The sequence below is a fragment of the Ochlerotatus camptorhynchus genome, unplaced genomic scaffold (assembly GCF_037179485.1).
Source record: "Ochlerotatus camptorhynchus isolate MF236.1 unplaced genomic scaffold, CSIRO-AGI_Acam_v1.1 ptg000002l, whole genome shotgun sequence".
NCBI classification, from domain to species: domain Eukaryota; kingdom Metazoa; phylum Arthropoda; class Insecta; order Diptera; family Culicidae; genus Ochlerotatus; species Ochlerotatus camptorhynchus.
In genome coordinates, this window is record NW_027040494.1 from 4,796,613 (window position 1) to 4,813,073 (window position 16,461).

At 37.4% G+C, this 16,461-nt stretch overlaps 1 protein-coding gene across 3 annotated transcripts in view; it reads left to right on the forward strand.

Annotated features, from left to right (window-relative positions):
* Baldspot (elongation of very long chain fatty acids protein baldspot) overlaps nucleotides 1–16,461 on the forward strand; it is a 153,479-nt gene that overhangs the window by 89,003 nt on the left and 48,015 nt on the right. For all 3 annotated transcript variants that reach the window (XM_065227764.1, XM_065227755.1, XM_065227771.1), the window contains exon 3: nucleotides 1,540–1,677. In XM_065227764.1, coding sequence (XP_065083836.1) covers nucleotides 1,540–1,677 — 138 coding nt within the window. The remainder of the gene's footprint in view (nucleotides 1–1,539; nucleotides 1,678–16,461) is intronic.

Here is a 16,461-nt window from a genome sequence, read left to right on the forward strand (position 1 = left end):
TCTCAGCATTTATTTAATTCAGCGTTTCTCAATTCATGGGTCGCGAGTTCGCGACCCACTGGTGTTTTGCAGACTGTCCGTAGGTTGGTCGCAGCACTAGATTTAAAATTTTATTGTTTTTATTTTATTTTACTTAAGAATCATGGCAACATATAATTTTATAATAATTAATCAATCGGAATCAATTATGACCAGGCTTGGGTATTGATTTTGTAATATCGTTTTAATTTCCTTACTTAACAAGTGTTATCAAGATTATTGGCCATATTAGGGCTTTTAGGGTTAAACTGCCCATTATTAGGTGATTTTAGGTATTTTTGGCATACATAAGATCAGTTTTTATTATTTTTAAATTTCAGTGATTTCAGAATATTTTGCCATTTTAAAATCGGTTTTGTTATATATATGCCAACTTTGGTGATTTAGGGCTCTTCTGGCGATTCTAGGCTATTATGGCTAGCGATTCTAGGTCATGATTCAACGCTTTTTTGGAGATTTTCATTTTGGCGATCAGGAATTGGCGTTCCAGAATGGCCCAAATTGTTGATATTTTCGTGTTTTTGATTGATTTGATATCTCTATTCGTCCAGCATTCGTCATTTTTAATTGTTCTCTCCATCTTCCGGCATTTTAGCGCCATTTTGTTAGTTTTAAAATCTAATTCTATTTGTTTGGTGATTTCATGTTGTTTTGGAGTTTTCAGACAATTTTGACGTTATAATGGTGAAAGTTATGAACTGGGTTGCTAGTGGAAATCTCATAAGAGCAAAACAAAAAGGTGATTATTTTCCAATTAATTCCACTTTGCATTTCGATTCAGGGGTTTTAAGGGTATTCGTGAACGTATAAATGAACGCTTATTCATATGTAGCATAGCAAAATGGGAAATTTCTGACCCATTTTGAGCTACTAAATGTATTGCTTAGGGTGGCGGTCATACTCCGTCTTCCCCTAGACATACATTTCATATGCAGTTGTAAATTATCGAACTACTTTCATGGTTCAATGTTCACCATTCGAACAAACAAGTTGCACAAGCTCCATCTCTGCATTCGCATTCTACAGATAACACAATTTTCGCTCTACCTTAATGCAATGCAATTACAGTCCGATGAACTTTCGCCCAGTTTCCCACGGCAACCGTCCAGTCGTTCAACAACCTCTTTCTACACACTTTCAGCCTTCCAATCCTACTAAGGAGCGAGCAAGTCTGTGTCGTGCTTGTGTCATTTAACTCGTTCAGTGCAAACCCCATTCATATTGCTACATCATTCTCCAAGAGCAATTGTGGCACCATGCTGCTGCAGCTACAGAATCGTACCAGCTAGTTGCAGCAATATGCTGTACCTTGCCATATTTTTCATAGTACCGCTAACCGGTTTATGAGTTTAGTACCTTCCGGCACGTGCTCCGTATCCACTACCTGTTGATAAATACCCATTCGATGAATGACAGTCCTAGACTACTCATAGTATACCGTGCTGACCGCAGACGTAAATCAATACTAATCATGTCCTTTCTCTCCTTCCGTTTTTGCAGATTCGAGCTACGTGGATTACTAGCAATATGGAATACATTACTAGCAATGTTCAGTATAATGGGTGCCTGCCGGACAGCGCCAGAACTGGTACACGTGCTGAGGCATTACGGTCTCTTCCACTCCGTGTGTGTTCCTAGGTAAGTCAAAGTCCGTTGAGTCAGACAGCATTATATCTTATCAACGAGACAGCTGATAATCCGCGAAAAAATAATTGGAAACATCTGCTGTATTATCACGCCGGCACCTTGTGCACTCATTTTATATTGGGCACTTTCCACAATCTACGAAACGCTGTAAAGAATATAAATGCCAAATCTAGACAAAACCAAAGGAACAAAGGATTGCATGTTTTGATAGAAGCTAAATTTCTTCACCCGCCAAATTATCGATCACTGTCGCTGTGCACCTGAGCAGTGCGTGCGTCATGCGAGAACTTACGACTTGAACGGACTTCAATTGCATTGGAGTATCATCTGAAATGCATTAGACGTATTGTAACAATGACAGGTAACGTGACAATCGTTGAATAAACAGCCGGTGCCACGTGTGATTCAACAAACGGTTTCGTTTATTTATCGAAATAAAGAATAGTACATATTTGTGTACAAGCGTCATCAATTGACGATTTGTTGGTAATGATTGGAAGTGAGCATGTTTGTTTTGATTCATGATTCAAGGGTCGACTAATATCATCTGTAAAGGCTCAGCTACAAAGCGAGACCATGCTGGAGGTGGCTGGCTTCGATTCCCGGTCCAGTCTAAAAAAAATCGGGTTGGAAATTTTCTCGACTTCTCTGGGCATTGAGTATATGATTGTACTTGCCACACAATTATATTAATGCAAAAATGGTACAGGCATCGAAAGCTCTCAATTAATAACTACGGAAATGCATTTAGAACTAAGTTGAGAGCACGCAATAAGCTTAAATGCGAGCCAGAAGAAGAATTCTCGGATAACCGGGATTGTTGTTGGGTGAAATAGCAAAAAATGTAGTGTTGTGGCATCCGAATTCCATTTTGCTCCATGCTTTCTTTTATTATGGCAAGCAGTCAGAAAGAGAGAGGAACTTTTACTCAGATGAAGAAAATATTTCTAAAAAGGTAGGTTACTCAGAACCATCTAGAAATTCATCTCAGATTTTTTTTTCTATGACTTTATTACGTCTCCACTGAAACTTTATGCCGGCTCTCAACTTAGTGTTCTTTGAGCACTTGCATAGTTTCTGATGGAAGACTGCACATTGTAGTCTAAATACGTATCTATCATGGATACCAACATTAATTAAGTGGAATTAAATGGAAGATAACCTTTTTTGCTGTTTTACAACTCATTTTGATTTCAATTGTCGCGACATAAGTCTAATATCATATTATGCTCTCATTATGCAGTCAAGAGTTTTTTTAAATGAAAGCAATTTAACTTCAAGTTCTGCTGTTACCGTCGTGAAAATTTAATTAAGAATCTATCGTTGGTGTCATTTATTTGTTTTATTTGACACATTTTAGATCATTCGTAACTTGTCCGTGCTGAAAATCTCTTTAAAAAAACTATAAAAATAAAAAAAAATAAAAACAAAAAAAACTTGTCCGGGGAGAGATTTGAACTCAAGTCTTTTAGCGTGAGAAGCATGAATACTAACCATTCACGCCAAGTCCATTTTTAGTTGAATATTATAATTTCAGTAATTCAATTGATTTAATTGAAAGTAGGATTAGTTTTCCGTTTGATTAAACAGTGTAAAATTTTGCTCTCATTTTTGTTGTGTTAACCGTTAAGTCTGTGATTGCCTCGCACCCCAAAAAGCCTGGGTTCAATGCCAGTCGGCGCCCCCGGGATTTTCTGAGGCATAAAATCTCTGATCACGCCTTCCTTCGGAAGGGAAGTAAAGCCGTTGGTCCCCGGTCTGTGAGTTGTTAGGTCGATAAGTGGTAGGGTCCAGGTGTGGGAGCTGCCTCCCTGGCGTCGGTAGCATTGGTACTCATCACGGAAAATAAGATAGACGGAAAACAAATCAAGGAAAAAAAACCGTTAAATCAACCAAAATTATATCAACTGCAGTATTCAAAATAAGTTTTATCATAACAGCAAATTTTGATTACAATTTGATCTCCATCTTCTCTCGGGGAAGCATACATGTTCAGGAAAGTTGAGAAATTTTCGAACCCAAAAAATTCCTAGACCAGACCTCGAATCGAACCCAGCCACCTCCAGCATGGTTTTGCTTTATAGCTGCACCTTTACCGACTGCGCTAAGGGAGGCCTCACGGCTTCATTTCGAGCAATATCATTTTCGTGTAAGTTATCATGTTTCTTGTTATCGAGCTCCTAAAAAGGTAGGTTCCTCTTTTCAAACATGACTGGACTATCACTTGTTTCGTTCGTCAAGTGCTTCAGTTCATTTCATTTGAAGCATAGACTTGTTTCAATTGACGCAATGAATGACTCGAAAACTGCTTCCTTCTTTTTTCCACTTTCACTTCAATTCGGGGCTCATTCGACTTGTCACGACCTGACGACGCAGGCATCAAACTATAATATCCGGATAGTATCCACACAATATCGGTTGCCGATAGGGATGGCATCCGGATTATATGTAGTAATAATATATTATTTTATATTAAACGAAAATTAAATTAACGAGGCCATTCTGGAGTCCAAGATGGCAGCCATCGGGGTCATAGAAAGTTTCAAATACCCTACAATACGGGTATTTTCGGAACGGGGACGACGCGAAGGTGCCGAAAATCGATATTCAACGTTATTTTGGAATCCAATATGGCGGCCATCAGGATTCAGAAAGTATCAACTATCCTACAATATGGGTATTTTCGGAACGGGGATGCCGACAATCGATATTCGACGCCATTTTGGAATCCAAGATGGTGGCCATCGAGCTTCATAAAACGTGTCAAATACCCTAAGATATGGGTATTTTCGGAACGGAGACAACGCATGGCTGCCGAAAATCGATATCCGATGATATGTTGGACTCGGCCATAAGGTTTTAGACAAAGTGTCAAATACGCGTAGATGCCAAAAAACGATATCAGATACCACTTTGGAATCCAATATGGCGGCCATCAGGGTTCAGAAAGTGTCAAACACCCTACAATATGGGTGTTTTCGGAATGGGGACAACGTGTGAATGCCGAAAATCGATATCCGATGCCATTTTTGAATCCAATATGGCGGCCATCGGGTTTCACAAAAAGAGTCAAACACCCTAAGATCTGGGTATTTTCGGAACGAGGACGACGCGTAGATGCTGAAAATCGATATTCGATGCCATTTGTAGGTTATTTGACACTTCTTCTGGAATCGGAAGCCACCATCTGGAATTTCAAGATGGCGTCGGACATCGATTTCTTTCTTCTGATGTCAGCCCGATTCCAAAAAACCCACATTGATCGGTATTTGACAGTATTTCACAGTTTTTCTGAACCAAAGCCGCCATCATGGATTTAAAGACGGCATGACATCAATTTTTGGATCTACGTCTTATTCCCATTCAGGAAATAACCATATTTTAGGATATTTGACACATTTCCGCACATCGGAAACCGCCGCCTTGGTTTACAAAATGGCGTCGGATATCGATTTCCGGCTTCTATACGTTACCCTGATTCTAAAAAAAATTGTTTGTATGGGTATTTGATAGAATTTAAAACTTTTTCTCAAACCGGAAGCCGCTATCATGGATTTCCAAATTGGTGTCGGTTATTGATTTCCAATCTCCAGACGTCACCCCGATTCCAAAAATACCCATATTGATGGGACGGCATCAGTATTTCCCATTTTTTCTGAAATAGGAAGCCGCCATATTGGATTTAAAAATGGCGTCGGATATCGATTTACAAAAATACCTATATTGATGGGTATTTGACAGTATTTCCCACTTAATCTAAAATCGGAAGCCGCCATCATAGATTTCGAAATAGCGTCGCATATCAATATTCGATATGTAGACTTCATACCGATTACAAAAATACTAATATTGATGTGTATTTGACTGTATTTCCACTTTTTCGTAAATCGGAAGCCACCGATTTCAAAATGGCGTTGGATATCGATTTTCATCGTCTAGACATCATCACGATTCCCAAAATACTTTTATTGATAAGTATTTGACAGCATTTCCCACTTTTTCTTAAACTGGAAGCCGACATTTTTATTTCAAAATGGCGTAGCATATCAATTTTCGATCTCTAGACGTCACCCAGATTAAAAAAAAATACACATATTGATGGGTAAATGTACCAACAATGATAAATTTGACATCCACGTGCACAGATCTATGCGCACAAGCAACAAAAGTCATATAAACTGCACGAATTTGGATCGAACAGCTTCGCTTCAATGCAAAAGTAAGTTGATTTGACAATGAAAGAAGAAATGAATACGAGTCAAGCCAAAACAAACAGCATGAAAACTGATCGAAAGTGGTTCAGTTGATGTTGACGGGGATCTGCTCGAAGAGAAGACAGAATGGGTTTCAATTGAAAGTGATGGTTAACAGCTTCATTGTCACTTGACGATTTTTCGATTGAAAGTGACTTTTTGGGGCCATGCTCACGACTATCACTCACTTAGTTGTCCTGAATATCGGTCCTATCCTGGTGCATATTTAGTACTGACTTGTTGACTGGATACACAGAAACTAGCCCGGGCAACGCCTAAATGTATGTATCTTCCAGGTGTACATCGATGATCAACCAAAGATTTTCATTCATTTTAAAAACTTCTACGGATTGGCTCTGCGTAAAACTTTGCAAAAATCAAGTTTAATGATTATTTGAACTAACTCTTTGATTATTTTGGTGGTGACGTGTTAAATTATGCTTCGAAAATGACCAATTTCCCATATAGTTTTGTATGGCGTTCTTACCTTTATTTCCCAAGGAAAAAAAAAAACACATTTCCACTACGTACATGATGCATTTTTTTTTCTTTCTTAGGCTCATATTGTGACATCATAATGCAGCTTCTAAACACACTTTTTAAAGTGTCCTTATATTAATTTCCACCAGTGTATTCGACACTTTTATTAATTGCCAATGCCACATGACCTACATGGCAGGAATATCCTTTGTTTATCCAACCGAGAAAAAAAATAAGATGAGCAAATATAAACACTCTTCTTAAAGATTTACTTTTGCAACCCCCAGTATTTGTCATCTCAATCTCCATTATATTGAAGCTCCAAGAAACGTCAACACACTTAATTTCCCCCACGAATAATTCTACGAAAATCCCATCGAGTGAGGTTCTCATATCGAAGTCAAGCGGATTCATTCCTTGCGTCAGTCCATCATTCGGTACTTCTTGCTACTGCTGCTGCTTCTGTTGCTACCTAGTCAAAGTCTTTTGCAAACAAAAGTCTGCAAATTTCGCAGTTCAGCTCTGCCACTGTCTGTATATCGCAAAAAACCAATTATCTACCACTGTCTGCGTATCGCGAAAAAAAAACCAATTATCACACAACGTGCGACTATGTCGTCATCATCATGCCGAAGACGTACTTCCACGATTTGACAGCTCCACGGTTACCGCTCTTACATCATCGTAGAGCATCATTTAAAAAACTACAAACCCGGAACGAAACCAATCCACACACCAATTTTGGAAGCATTGACGAAGAGTGACTCGCACTATCAAACCTACACTAATAAGGCCTTTTGTATACGCCAAAAATGGTTCGACAACTGGTTTCCCATACCATCTCTATACTGTCGCAATCGTGCTTGTAAGGCACGCACTACGCAGCTTTTTTTTAGTAAATCTAGGTTGAAAGCGAAAGTTTGAACTTGAACGGAAAAGTGGGCTGATTTTTTCCATCAAAACTGCACCGTATCCGAATGCAGGCTGCTGGTCATGTAAAGTTTATAATTATTGATTTTATACAGACGAAAAAACTTGGCACCGGCAATTAATCCGACGGGTTTTCGAATGAGAAAGAAATATGACGATGAAACCATAAAAGATAAATTAAAATCAAGCACAATAACTGACCTTCATCGCAGATCGCTGTAACTGCTGCTTAAATATAAGCGGGGGAAAATAGTGCAATAAAGGTCAATCTTTTGCATCATTTCACAGTTGTGCACACTTGTGTGCATCATTTATCAAAAAATCCCCGGTTGGGCTTTGGACATACAGCTGAGTGCGAATCTTCGCCAAAACAATGCACTTTCGACTTCTTCTGAGTAGAGGGAGAATTATAGATGGTATATAAATGTTGCACTTTAGTAGAAATCAATCCGCCCAACTGTCCAGAACTTCGCCGAATAGGCTCTGGTTAAGCGGAAACTATTCGAAACAAAGAGGAAAGCAAATGGCATCAATGATTTCAAGAGGAGATAGAGGCACGGCGTCACGTCTGATGGCGGGTATCCCACAGAAAGTTCGATAGATTTAACGGACAAAAGAGTTAACATTCAAATAAGCTACGTTTGCTATCGATATAAGTCTACTTCACTGAAATAAACAATCGGTTTTGTTGTATTATGTGTAGATTTTTTCCCTGCATTATCTTAGTACCCGAAATTTAACGTGGACAGGCTTCCTTCTGATTAAAAAGATCGATTTTCTACGGGCACTCTATTAGTCTGCTACCCGAGCGTTGATGGATGCTGTGGTCCGTGTAGCGTACAAACCGAAAATGTTGCCCCCTCCGTCGTCCGGTCCTCGTCGCCGTCGTCGTCGCATTCTTTCCAAAAGGCGCTATGCAGCGACAATGGACGGCCAAAAACCGCACGCCGCCTGTTCGGCTGGCGGCAATAGCAGCCGCAGCCAGCCGACAGAGCAAAACAAGTTTAACTTCATTGCGTAAGAAAAAGCCTATGTTTTTGTTTGGTTTGCTGTTTCATCAAAAATTAAATAATCGATCCGGCGAAACCGGATGGTTTTCTGGGTTACGTCGCAAAAATGTGTCTCTCTTGTATCAGTGGGACAGAGATGGGTGGAATCGGCCTCGGAGTTTTTCGAAAAATGGTACACACACACACATGGTGGGTGCATGAATGCGGTGTGGCTGGTTCGGAGGAACCGCTGCCCGTAGCGTTTCTTTAGATTTGTTGAATGTTGCAAAATTGTTTGTTTACGAACGCGAACGATGGTAATCTTTGCATTTTGCTATTATATTACAGACATTCGCATTTGCAATGCTATGTCAAAGTGTTTTTAGCGATGAACCGTTTACGCATTACATCAGTTGACAAGACCTAAATAACTCCATTTATGATGGGTGATTACAATCTTTGCGTATGTTTATTTCTAGCGTTCAAAATCATTAGGGTCCAACTGCAATGATCTTCATCGATTTTCGCTTTTTTTTTGCTTTTGCAAACTAATACAACTTTTAACTATACAGTATTAGAAAAATCTCGTAATATTGGTTCACTTTACTGTAGTAATGGAAAAAAAATAAATCTATGTAAAGAATCGATCATCATTACATTCTACTCTCCTGTTTTTTTAAAAGCTGAGTGAACCTTAGCTAAAACAGAGCTTTTTTTGCTACCAGGTTAAGTTAGCCCAGAGAAAGTAAGTTAGGTTAAGTTATTTCCTCTAATCGAATTATTGTAATCGCTTATCCTTTGTGAAATATGCGTATTTCCTTTATTTCTTGGTGCCTTTCTCAAGGTCAAGTCAAGCACTTTTAATGGAATTAATCGATAATCACTCAACCCAGCCCAAAGGCTCTTCATAGAAGACTTTGTTAAGATTTACAGCTGAATTAGGATTTTACGACTATACACGTTAAACAAACAGCATATACATAAAATGTATGTTAGGATTTTTTACATCCTCTGTATGTTTCTTACGAGAGATGTAATTCATTTATTTATTTCGTCAAGCAAAAGAAGACTACATGCAATGGTTATAATGTTTTACTTACATGCAATGCATTATTTCTATTAAGTTTTAGTCACTTTTTAATTTTGTTCTTTTGACATAGTTATGCTAATGACAGTGTAGATCAGGCCTGCCCAACCTTTCTAAACTTGTTTTTTTAATGCTGCAGTTTTTTATTCCTCATTAATTCCAAAATTCATAATGATGAATAAAATTGGTTTAGAATGGTATGGTAGTACTTACAACAGATTTGTGAAATTTTTGCGTGAGTTGTGCGTTTGTAACGGAGTAATTCGTTGATTGCAGACTGGCAGCTGTCATGTATCTACTTTAACATTGTTATTCTGATTGCTTAAGACAAACTATTTGAGAGTGAATATCTCTCCAATCAGACATCAAAACAGGAAAAGCATGGCAATTACCATTACCGATAAAAAAGTGGTAGCCACTTAGCTTGCCGAACTCGTCAATTTAAACTTTGAGACCTGATTTGGTAAAGTTTTCAAGAATACTATAAGTATAAGGCTCAGCGCTGCAACATGCACCTCGACATGAAGTCGAAGGACGATGGGACGTCACGAGTCCGATGGAGGTTCCTCTTCATTTTCGAAACCGCTTGTCATCGAAAAACCGCAGGGACGTAGAGCCAGTATGCCTTCTGGGACGGGATACAGCACTCATAAGACATTCATTCTCTTGATACTTTCAGTAATTTTGACTGGAAGTATGCGAAAAAAATCCGAATAGTTAGCAGTTAGATTAGTTTTCTTTATTAACGAGACTTTCAGCCGTGCGCTGTTTCGAAATTCGAAGAAAAAACCTCGCGAAACATAACGAAATTTTCACTTTCAGGTACACTTGAAGCTAAAAACTGAAAATATGGCCATAACACTGGCAGCACTTCCGATGAATGTATAATGAACTTTGCCCATGCGTAATTATAAAGTTTGCCATGATCATAACGTAGAATTTGTTTGCCCTCACACAAATTGGCATTACAAGATAGCTTGGGTCAGTGGGCTAGCTCCTGCTTTAGGATCCAAGGGTGCTGTGTTCGAATTGATAGAGGGCAAAGAATTATTTCATCATACAAGTATGAAGAAGAATTAAGATATGATTGTTTTATTGTTTGCAAGCGAGCGTAGGTGGATGAACGGTAGATATTTGTAACACCTGACGATGTCCGTCTCCTCTACAATATCTCACGAGAGTGGAACAAGGAAGAACCTAAAGATGCCAGTAAAAGAAGCAACTAATCATTTTCTAATCGAAGCTAGCAGCTAGTCTAGCTGAATTAATTTATCAGCCAAGGAATGCATGCACCAGTTGCGTGAGTTCCGATGATCCATCATTGCAGAATATACAAGCAGCAATATGCTCAAAGCTATCCATGCAAATGTTATTCTGCAAAATCTGGACGCTTTTGTTGCACACCATCTTAGTGGAGGTCCTGATAAGCGGGATCTGGTTGTCACAATTGGTGATGATGAAACTGCGTATTGTTCTCAATTTTCTGTATAAATTTATTTTGAATTGAATACAGGAGAAGATCGATGCAACTTAGGATTCATTTCGGGAAGATCTTGGGCGTACCGTATTGCTACGCTAGCGCCAGACGATGAGACCAACAGCGGCATAAATGCAGAATCAGCACCAACAGCGGAATTTCAAATGCTGAGCATTGATGCCAACAGAAATTGTAAGTGGAGTTGACTCGGCCACATACTACGAAAGGGTGGACACAAAATCTGCAAGCAAGGGCTGGATTGGAATCCGGCAGACCATCGCAGCAGAGGCAGGCCAGGAGCCGTGTAGCGGAGACTCACCAAAAACAAAAGAAATCTGACTTAGGTCCTTGTCAAAGTGAAAGCTGCCACGAAGGTAAAACAAAATTCACGTTGTCTCTATGCATCACTATAGGTGGAGCTGTAGGACAATCAAAATTTCGGACAAAACCAGCAACATTTTTAAAGTATGGTGGCATTCACTTACGAAGGTTAGGGTATGAGATCTAATCTCTGTCTATACTCCTAATTTATATTTTTGGATATTCAAAAGAACGTTCCTCAAAGCTTGAGTGGTAACGATAAGCTTAAATATCTCAAACATAGTAATTTTTATCAGACTCGAGTAGTGAACGAAACTGTACAGGAAAGTTAATATTGCGATTGATTTGTGTAATTTTTTCATGAAACCGATATTTTTTCGACTGTTAAATGTTCATGAACAAGCCTGACGAAGAAATTGGAACGTTTAACCTAAATCGTGTTTTGAAAAACTTTGGTGACCTTTCTTAAAACGCGGTTTTTGTAAAACAGTGCGGTTCACCACGGTTTTTTTCATGGTTGGTGATTTACACCAGTTCTATTTTTTCCATGTTAATTTTTGAAAAATTATTAATTGAATAAACATTAGATTTATTAAAAAAAAATATTAATTTCAGTGAGCCAGGGGGTTATACACTCAAATATTTTTTTACGTCCCATTACAAAAAATGAACATCTAAGAAAACATTGTAGATGAAGTCATTTTAAGAAACCTTGTCGAAGACGAAAATTGTCTATCTCTTAAGTGGACGAAGTGGTATAGTGAAAATGAAGTACAAACGGTAGTTCCCCCTTTAAAAAGCGTTTTTTTTATCAGAACTTTTTTGTTAGAATTTTCACATTTTTTAATGTTTTACAAAGCCCTTAAAAATACATATTTTTGCAGAAGGAAGTAAATCTCTATCTGTTCGTTTTAAAAATTTAACTTTTAGTAGCTAATGTCAATGTAAATTTTATTCAACAACTTATACCCTACTGTTACATAAACAATTCATACAGGGATCCAAAGGGATGCTTTATATTTTATAATAAATAAAGTACCTATGGTAAATGATGGCTTCGTCAGCCATCGACTGTTTTCGGCAATCACAATTTAAACGTAAATTTCGATGTATTTTCTCACTAAAACACTTCGCTGAGTGTATTTAAACGATTCCTTAGTCTTTCAGCTTCAATCCTAATACATTTTTACGACTGAGCAAACCTGTTATGCCAGCTGTTTCTTCAAAAGAAACATAAGCACATTAAAATACGGCTGATTTCGAGTTGCCGATAATAGAACAGCTGGTTAACACGCAGTTTAAACGGAAAGGTTGCCGAAGTAAAAGTGGCTGCCTATAATAGTCACTCTCACCTGAGAAGTTTGGAGCGCCTTAAAAACGTTTTCAAACCGTTTTGGCCAGTTTTTTTGTTGGAATGGATAGAATAGCTAGCAGCAGATGAACGTAAACAAACAGACACGTAATATGTGTGCGTGACACTGAGAAAATGCTAATATAATTGCGGAAGCTGCTTAGATTGACGAGAATACGTAAATTCCCCTAAATTTTTCCAAGTGTGTACATTTGGGTGAGTCAAGTTTGTATGATGGATTACAACCCCTTGTTTCCTAATGCTCTTCCGATGCGTATTGAAGTACCCAATAACTATGCACAATTTTAACGAGTTTGGTTATAATATCGATTTGCGGGAGAATTTTAAATTGTGTATAGGAAAACGAATGGGAAACGGAACGATTCTATTCATTTGCTTACCAAAAATCTAAATATTGCTTAAATTTCACCAAATCTCGAACTTAGATTGAGAATACTATACAAAACAACTTTGTTGAAGACAGTAAATCGATGTGATCTTCGTACAAAAAGCTACTAATCTTTAACTCTAGACCAAGTTTTCACCACGTACCTACAACCTCATATAAACGCTTGTAGGTATGCGCGGAGCAATAGGTCTAATTTAATACATTTTTTTTTCAGAAGTCTAATCGATTTGCAGTCTTTGACAAAGTTGTCCTGCATAGTATTTTCAATCCATGTCCAAGATTTGGTGAAATTTTAGAAATATTTTTGACAATACATTGACATACATTTCCCTATACAACATTTAAAATGCTCCCGCAAATCCAGATTATAACTAAATTCATCCAAATTTTACACCGTTATTGCCCTAATATACATACTTGGAAAAATGGTCACGAAAACAGCAAAACATGACAAAACATCAAATTGTACATATAACAGTAGGGTATACGATGTTGAACAAAATGACCATGAGATTAGCTGCTAATACCCGCTAACCTGCTAGATATACCCCTTTAAAGATAGTGTTAAAAGTAGTGATGCAATAGAAAAACGGCCGTAAATCCTTAAAACAAAGAGATAGCTATTTGCTATCTTCTGCAAAAATGTGTATTTTCAAAGCACTTTGTACAACATTTAAAAAAAAATAGATAATTCAAAGAAAAAAGCTATGCTAAAAATGCTTTTTAATGGGATACTACCGTTTGTACTCCATTTCCACCCTATAACTTCCTCCACTTGAGGGAAAAATTTTGTTTGTGTTCGATAAAGTTTTTTAAAATGACTTCAGCTACAATGTTTCCATAGATGATTATCAATTTTAATGAAACATAAAAAAGTTTTTTTTTTATTTGAGTGAATACCCCCCTTAAGCAAAAATGTTTACTACTCAAATAAAGCACTCACAAAATGAAGAAACATTCTAGAAAACATCAAAATACTACACTAAATAGTTTCGTCACAAATAGCCATGTCCCACTTTTTATCATGACGAAATTTATTGCGCTTAGTCCTACCCAAACCTGACTATTACACGTGTAAATAGGGGAAATAGCTTAAATGTAATCTATGGATCTAAGATTGGACCCATCGTTAAAAATCTGGTCTTTATCAATTTTATCTAGATGAACGCGTCATTGGGACGGGACTTATGGATATTTTTGGTCGCTATTGCTGAACTTATGTATGGGCCCAAATTAGGGGCATTTAGGCCGGCATTACATCTATTTCCCCTATTTCTTTTACGTTAGATTACTTCTCATTTGTTCAGTATCAAAAAATTTACAGCGATGTTTCGAATTTCGAGTGTTCAATGTATTGGTAGAAATCATAAAATAAGTTTACAAATGTGTTTACATAATTAATGGAAAAGTTTTCTAACTACTGCATTACACTGTATGGAGGAGAGTGGACACACGTGGTCCCCTGTTTTAATTTTGGAATTTGTTTTGATTATGCAATTTTTATTTTTTCCCCTTGCCTGTGATCTCGAAATAGCATAGACAATTTTATCACAAATTATCTGATGTTTCGAAAAAAAAATCTGATCCCAATATCCGGCTTTTGTACTTCGTGATCTTGAATGTTTTCTAAGCCTTAGATTTCCGAAAAATGGTCTAGGAAAATGTTCATTCTCTAGACATATTTTCGAAAACTAGAATTCCTAACATCGAGGAAAAATCATATTGCAGAATCTTGAATTCTTCCATTAAATTGTATTGCTTTTTTTCCGGTATGAAAAAGGTGTTTTTTGATAATTTGGATACCTTCCAATAATCTGGCCCTTTTACTGTAGTTTAAATAACACAAATTAAATTTTGATAAATCTATTTGATTCTACAACAAAAATCCTTGGTGGGTCAAGAAGATATAGAACTTGTTTGATTGCGGAGTAATCTCTCTTAGAAAATATAATTTATATATATATCTCAGAAATCCAGGGTTGTAGCCCAGAGGGAACCAAGAACTTTAAAGCAAAATATGGATGAACTGAAATGACCCATATGCATTAAGGGGAAAGTGGGGTGTTTGACCACTTTAATGAAATCATCACTAATGATACCAAATTCAGTGGAAAATTCGAATGGTGTTTAACCAAATTGATAGTTTCAAACCCTATAGGGTAGGGAACTACTTCGGCCTAATCGCCCATTTTGGGCCTATCGAGCAGTAAACTTCAAATAAATCCATGATTTCAGAGTTAACAAATCAAGTATGCGTTTGGTACGATACCCAAGTAACCATCAAGCCCACTAACTACCCGATAATCGCCCTTTTTGCGATATAAAGTAAATACACTCAGGTCTTTTTTTACACGGGGGATACGGTCCGTGTAAAAAAAAACCTACGAGATTTTGATTTTTCGCATGCTTGAATGTTTTAAAAAAATCGGATTTTGATGCCATTTGTAATTAAAGCATGATATGGTCCATATAGACATATTTTAAAAATTTCTGTATTTACACCAAAAATTGTGATTTTTTTTTTAAGTATGCCATTCGATTACAAATAGCTTGAAACGGATAATGTGATTGGAATCAAGTCGATAGGTTGTATCGTTGTCGAGAAATCGTTAAAAACGTACCGTGTAAATCGTGGAAAACCGTGTAAAAAAAACGTGTAAAAAAAAACCGCGTAAAAAAAACCGTGTAAAAAAAGACTTCAGTGTATAGGATTTGCGAACTTTGTATCAGTCGTACGTCAGCCTTATATTGCAAAAAGGGCGATTAGCGGGCTTGTTGGTTACTTGGGTACTTTAGTTAATAAGCTACGGAACGAAGTCAATGAGAACGCAGGATATGAAGGTGTGCACCCATTATTCTCAAAAACAAAAAAAGCGCTCCGACCGAATCAATATTTATCTTCATCCGATAGGCCGAAGTGAATTCATTGACGTTTTAATGGCGTTTCAATGCGTTAGGCCGAGTTTAGAATCCATAGGCCGAGTTTGGCGTCAAGAAGCAGTGTTAGACTTTTGACAATATCTCAACGATTGGTTTCTCTTTATCAAATCTTACGGTACGTACGGAAAGGTAAATAATTTTAGAAGCCATCAGTAATAATAACATTCCGTTTGGTACTAAACCGCGCTAGATTAAGAAAGATTAAGTGCGGGTTTTGCTTAATAGGCCGGAAATGGGGTAGTTAACCCTATACATCATTAATATGACTTGAATATTAAAATTAAACCAAAATAAAACAGCTGTAATCAACCGGTAAGATTATTCTGTTCTCTTGCGGCTTTATGAAGGGTAAACAATGAACGGTCCTTGCATAAAAAGATTTATAAGAAACAATTATTTTTTGTAGTACAAATTAAATTTAAGGTGATTCCTTGTAGAGTCGACAAATGGCCGCCACGTAGGCTATACATGCACTTCCATTTCGAATTTTAAATTACACAAGTCTCGGAAATCGGTGCCCAATTTCACCTGAAATTGC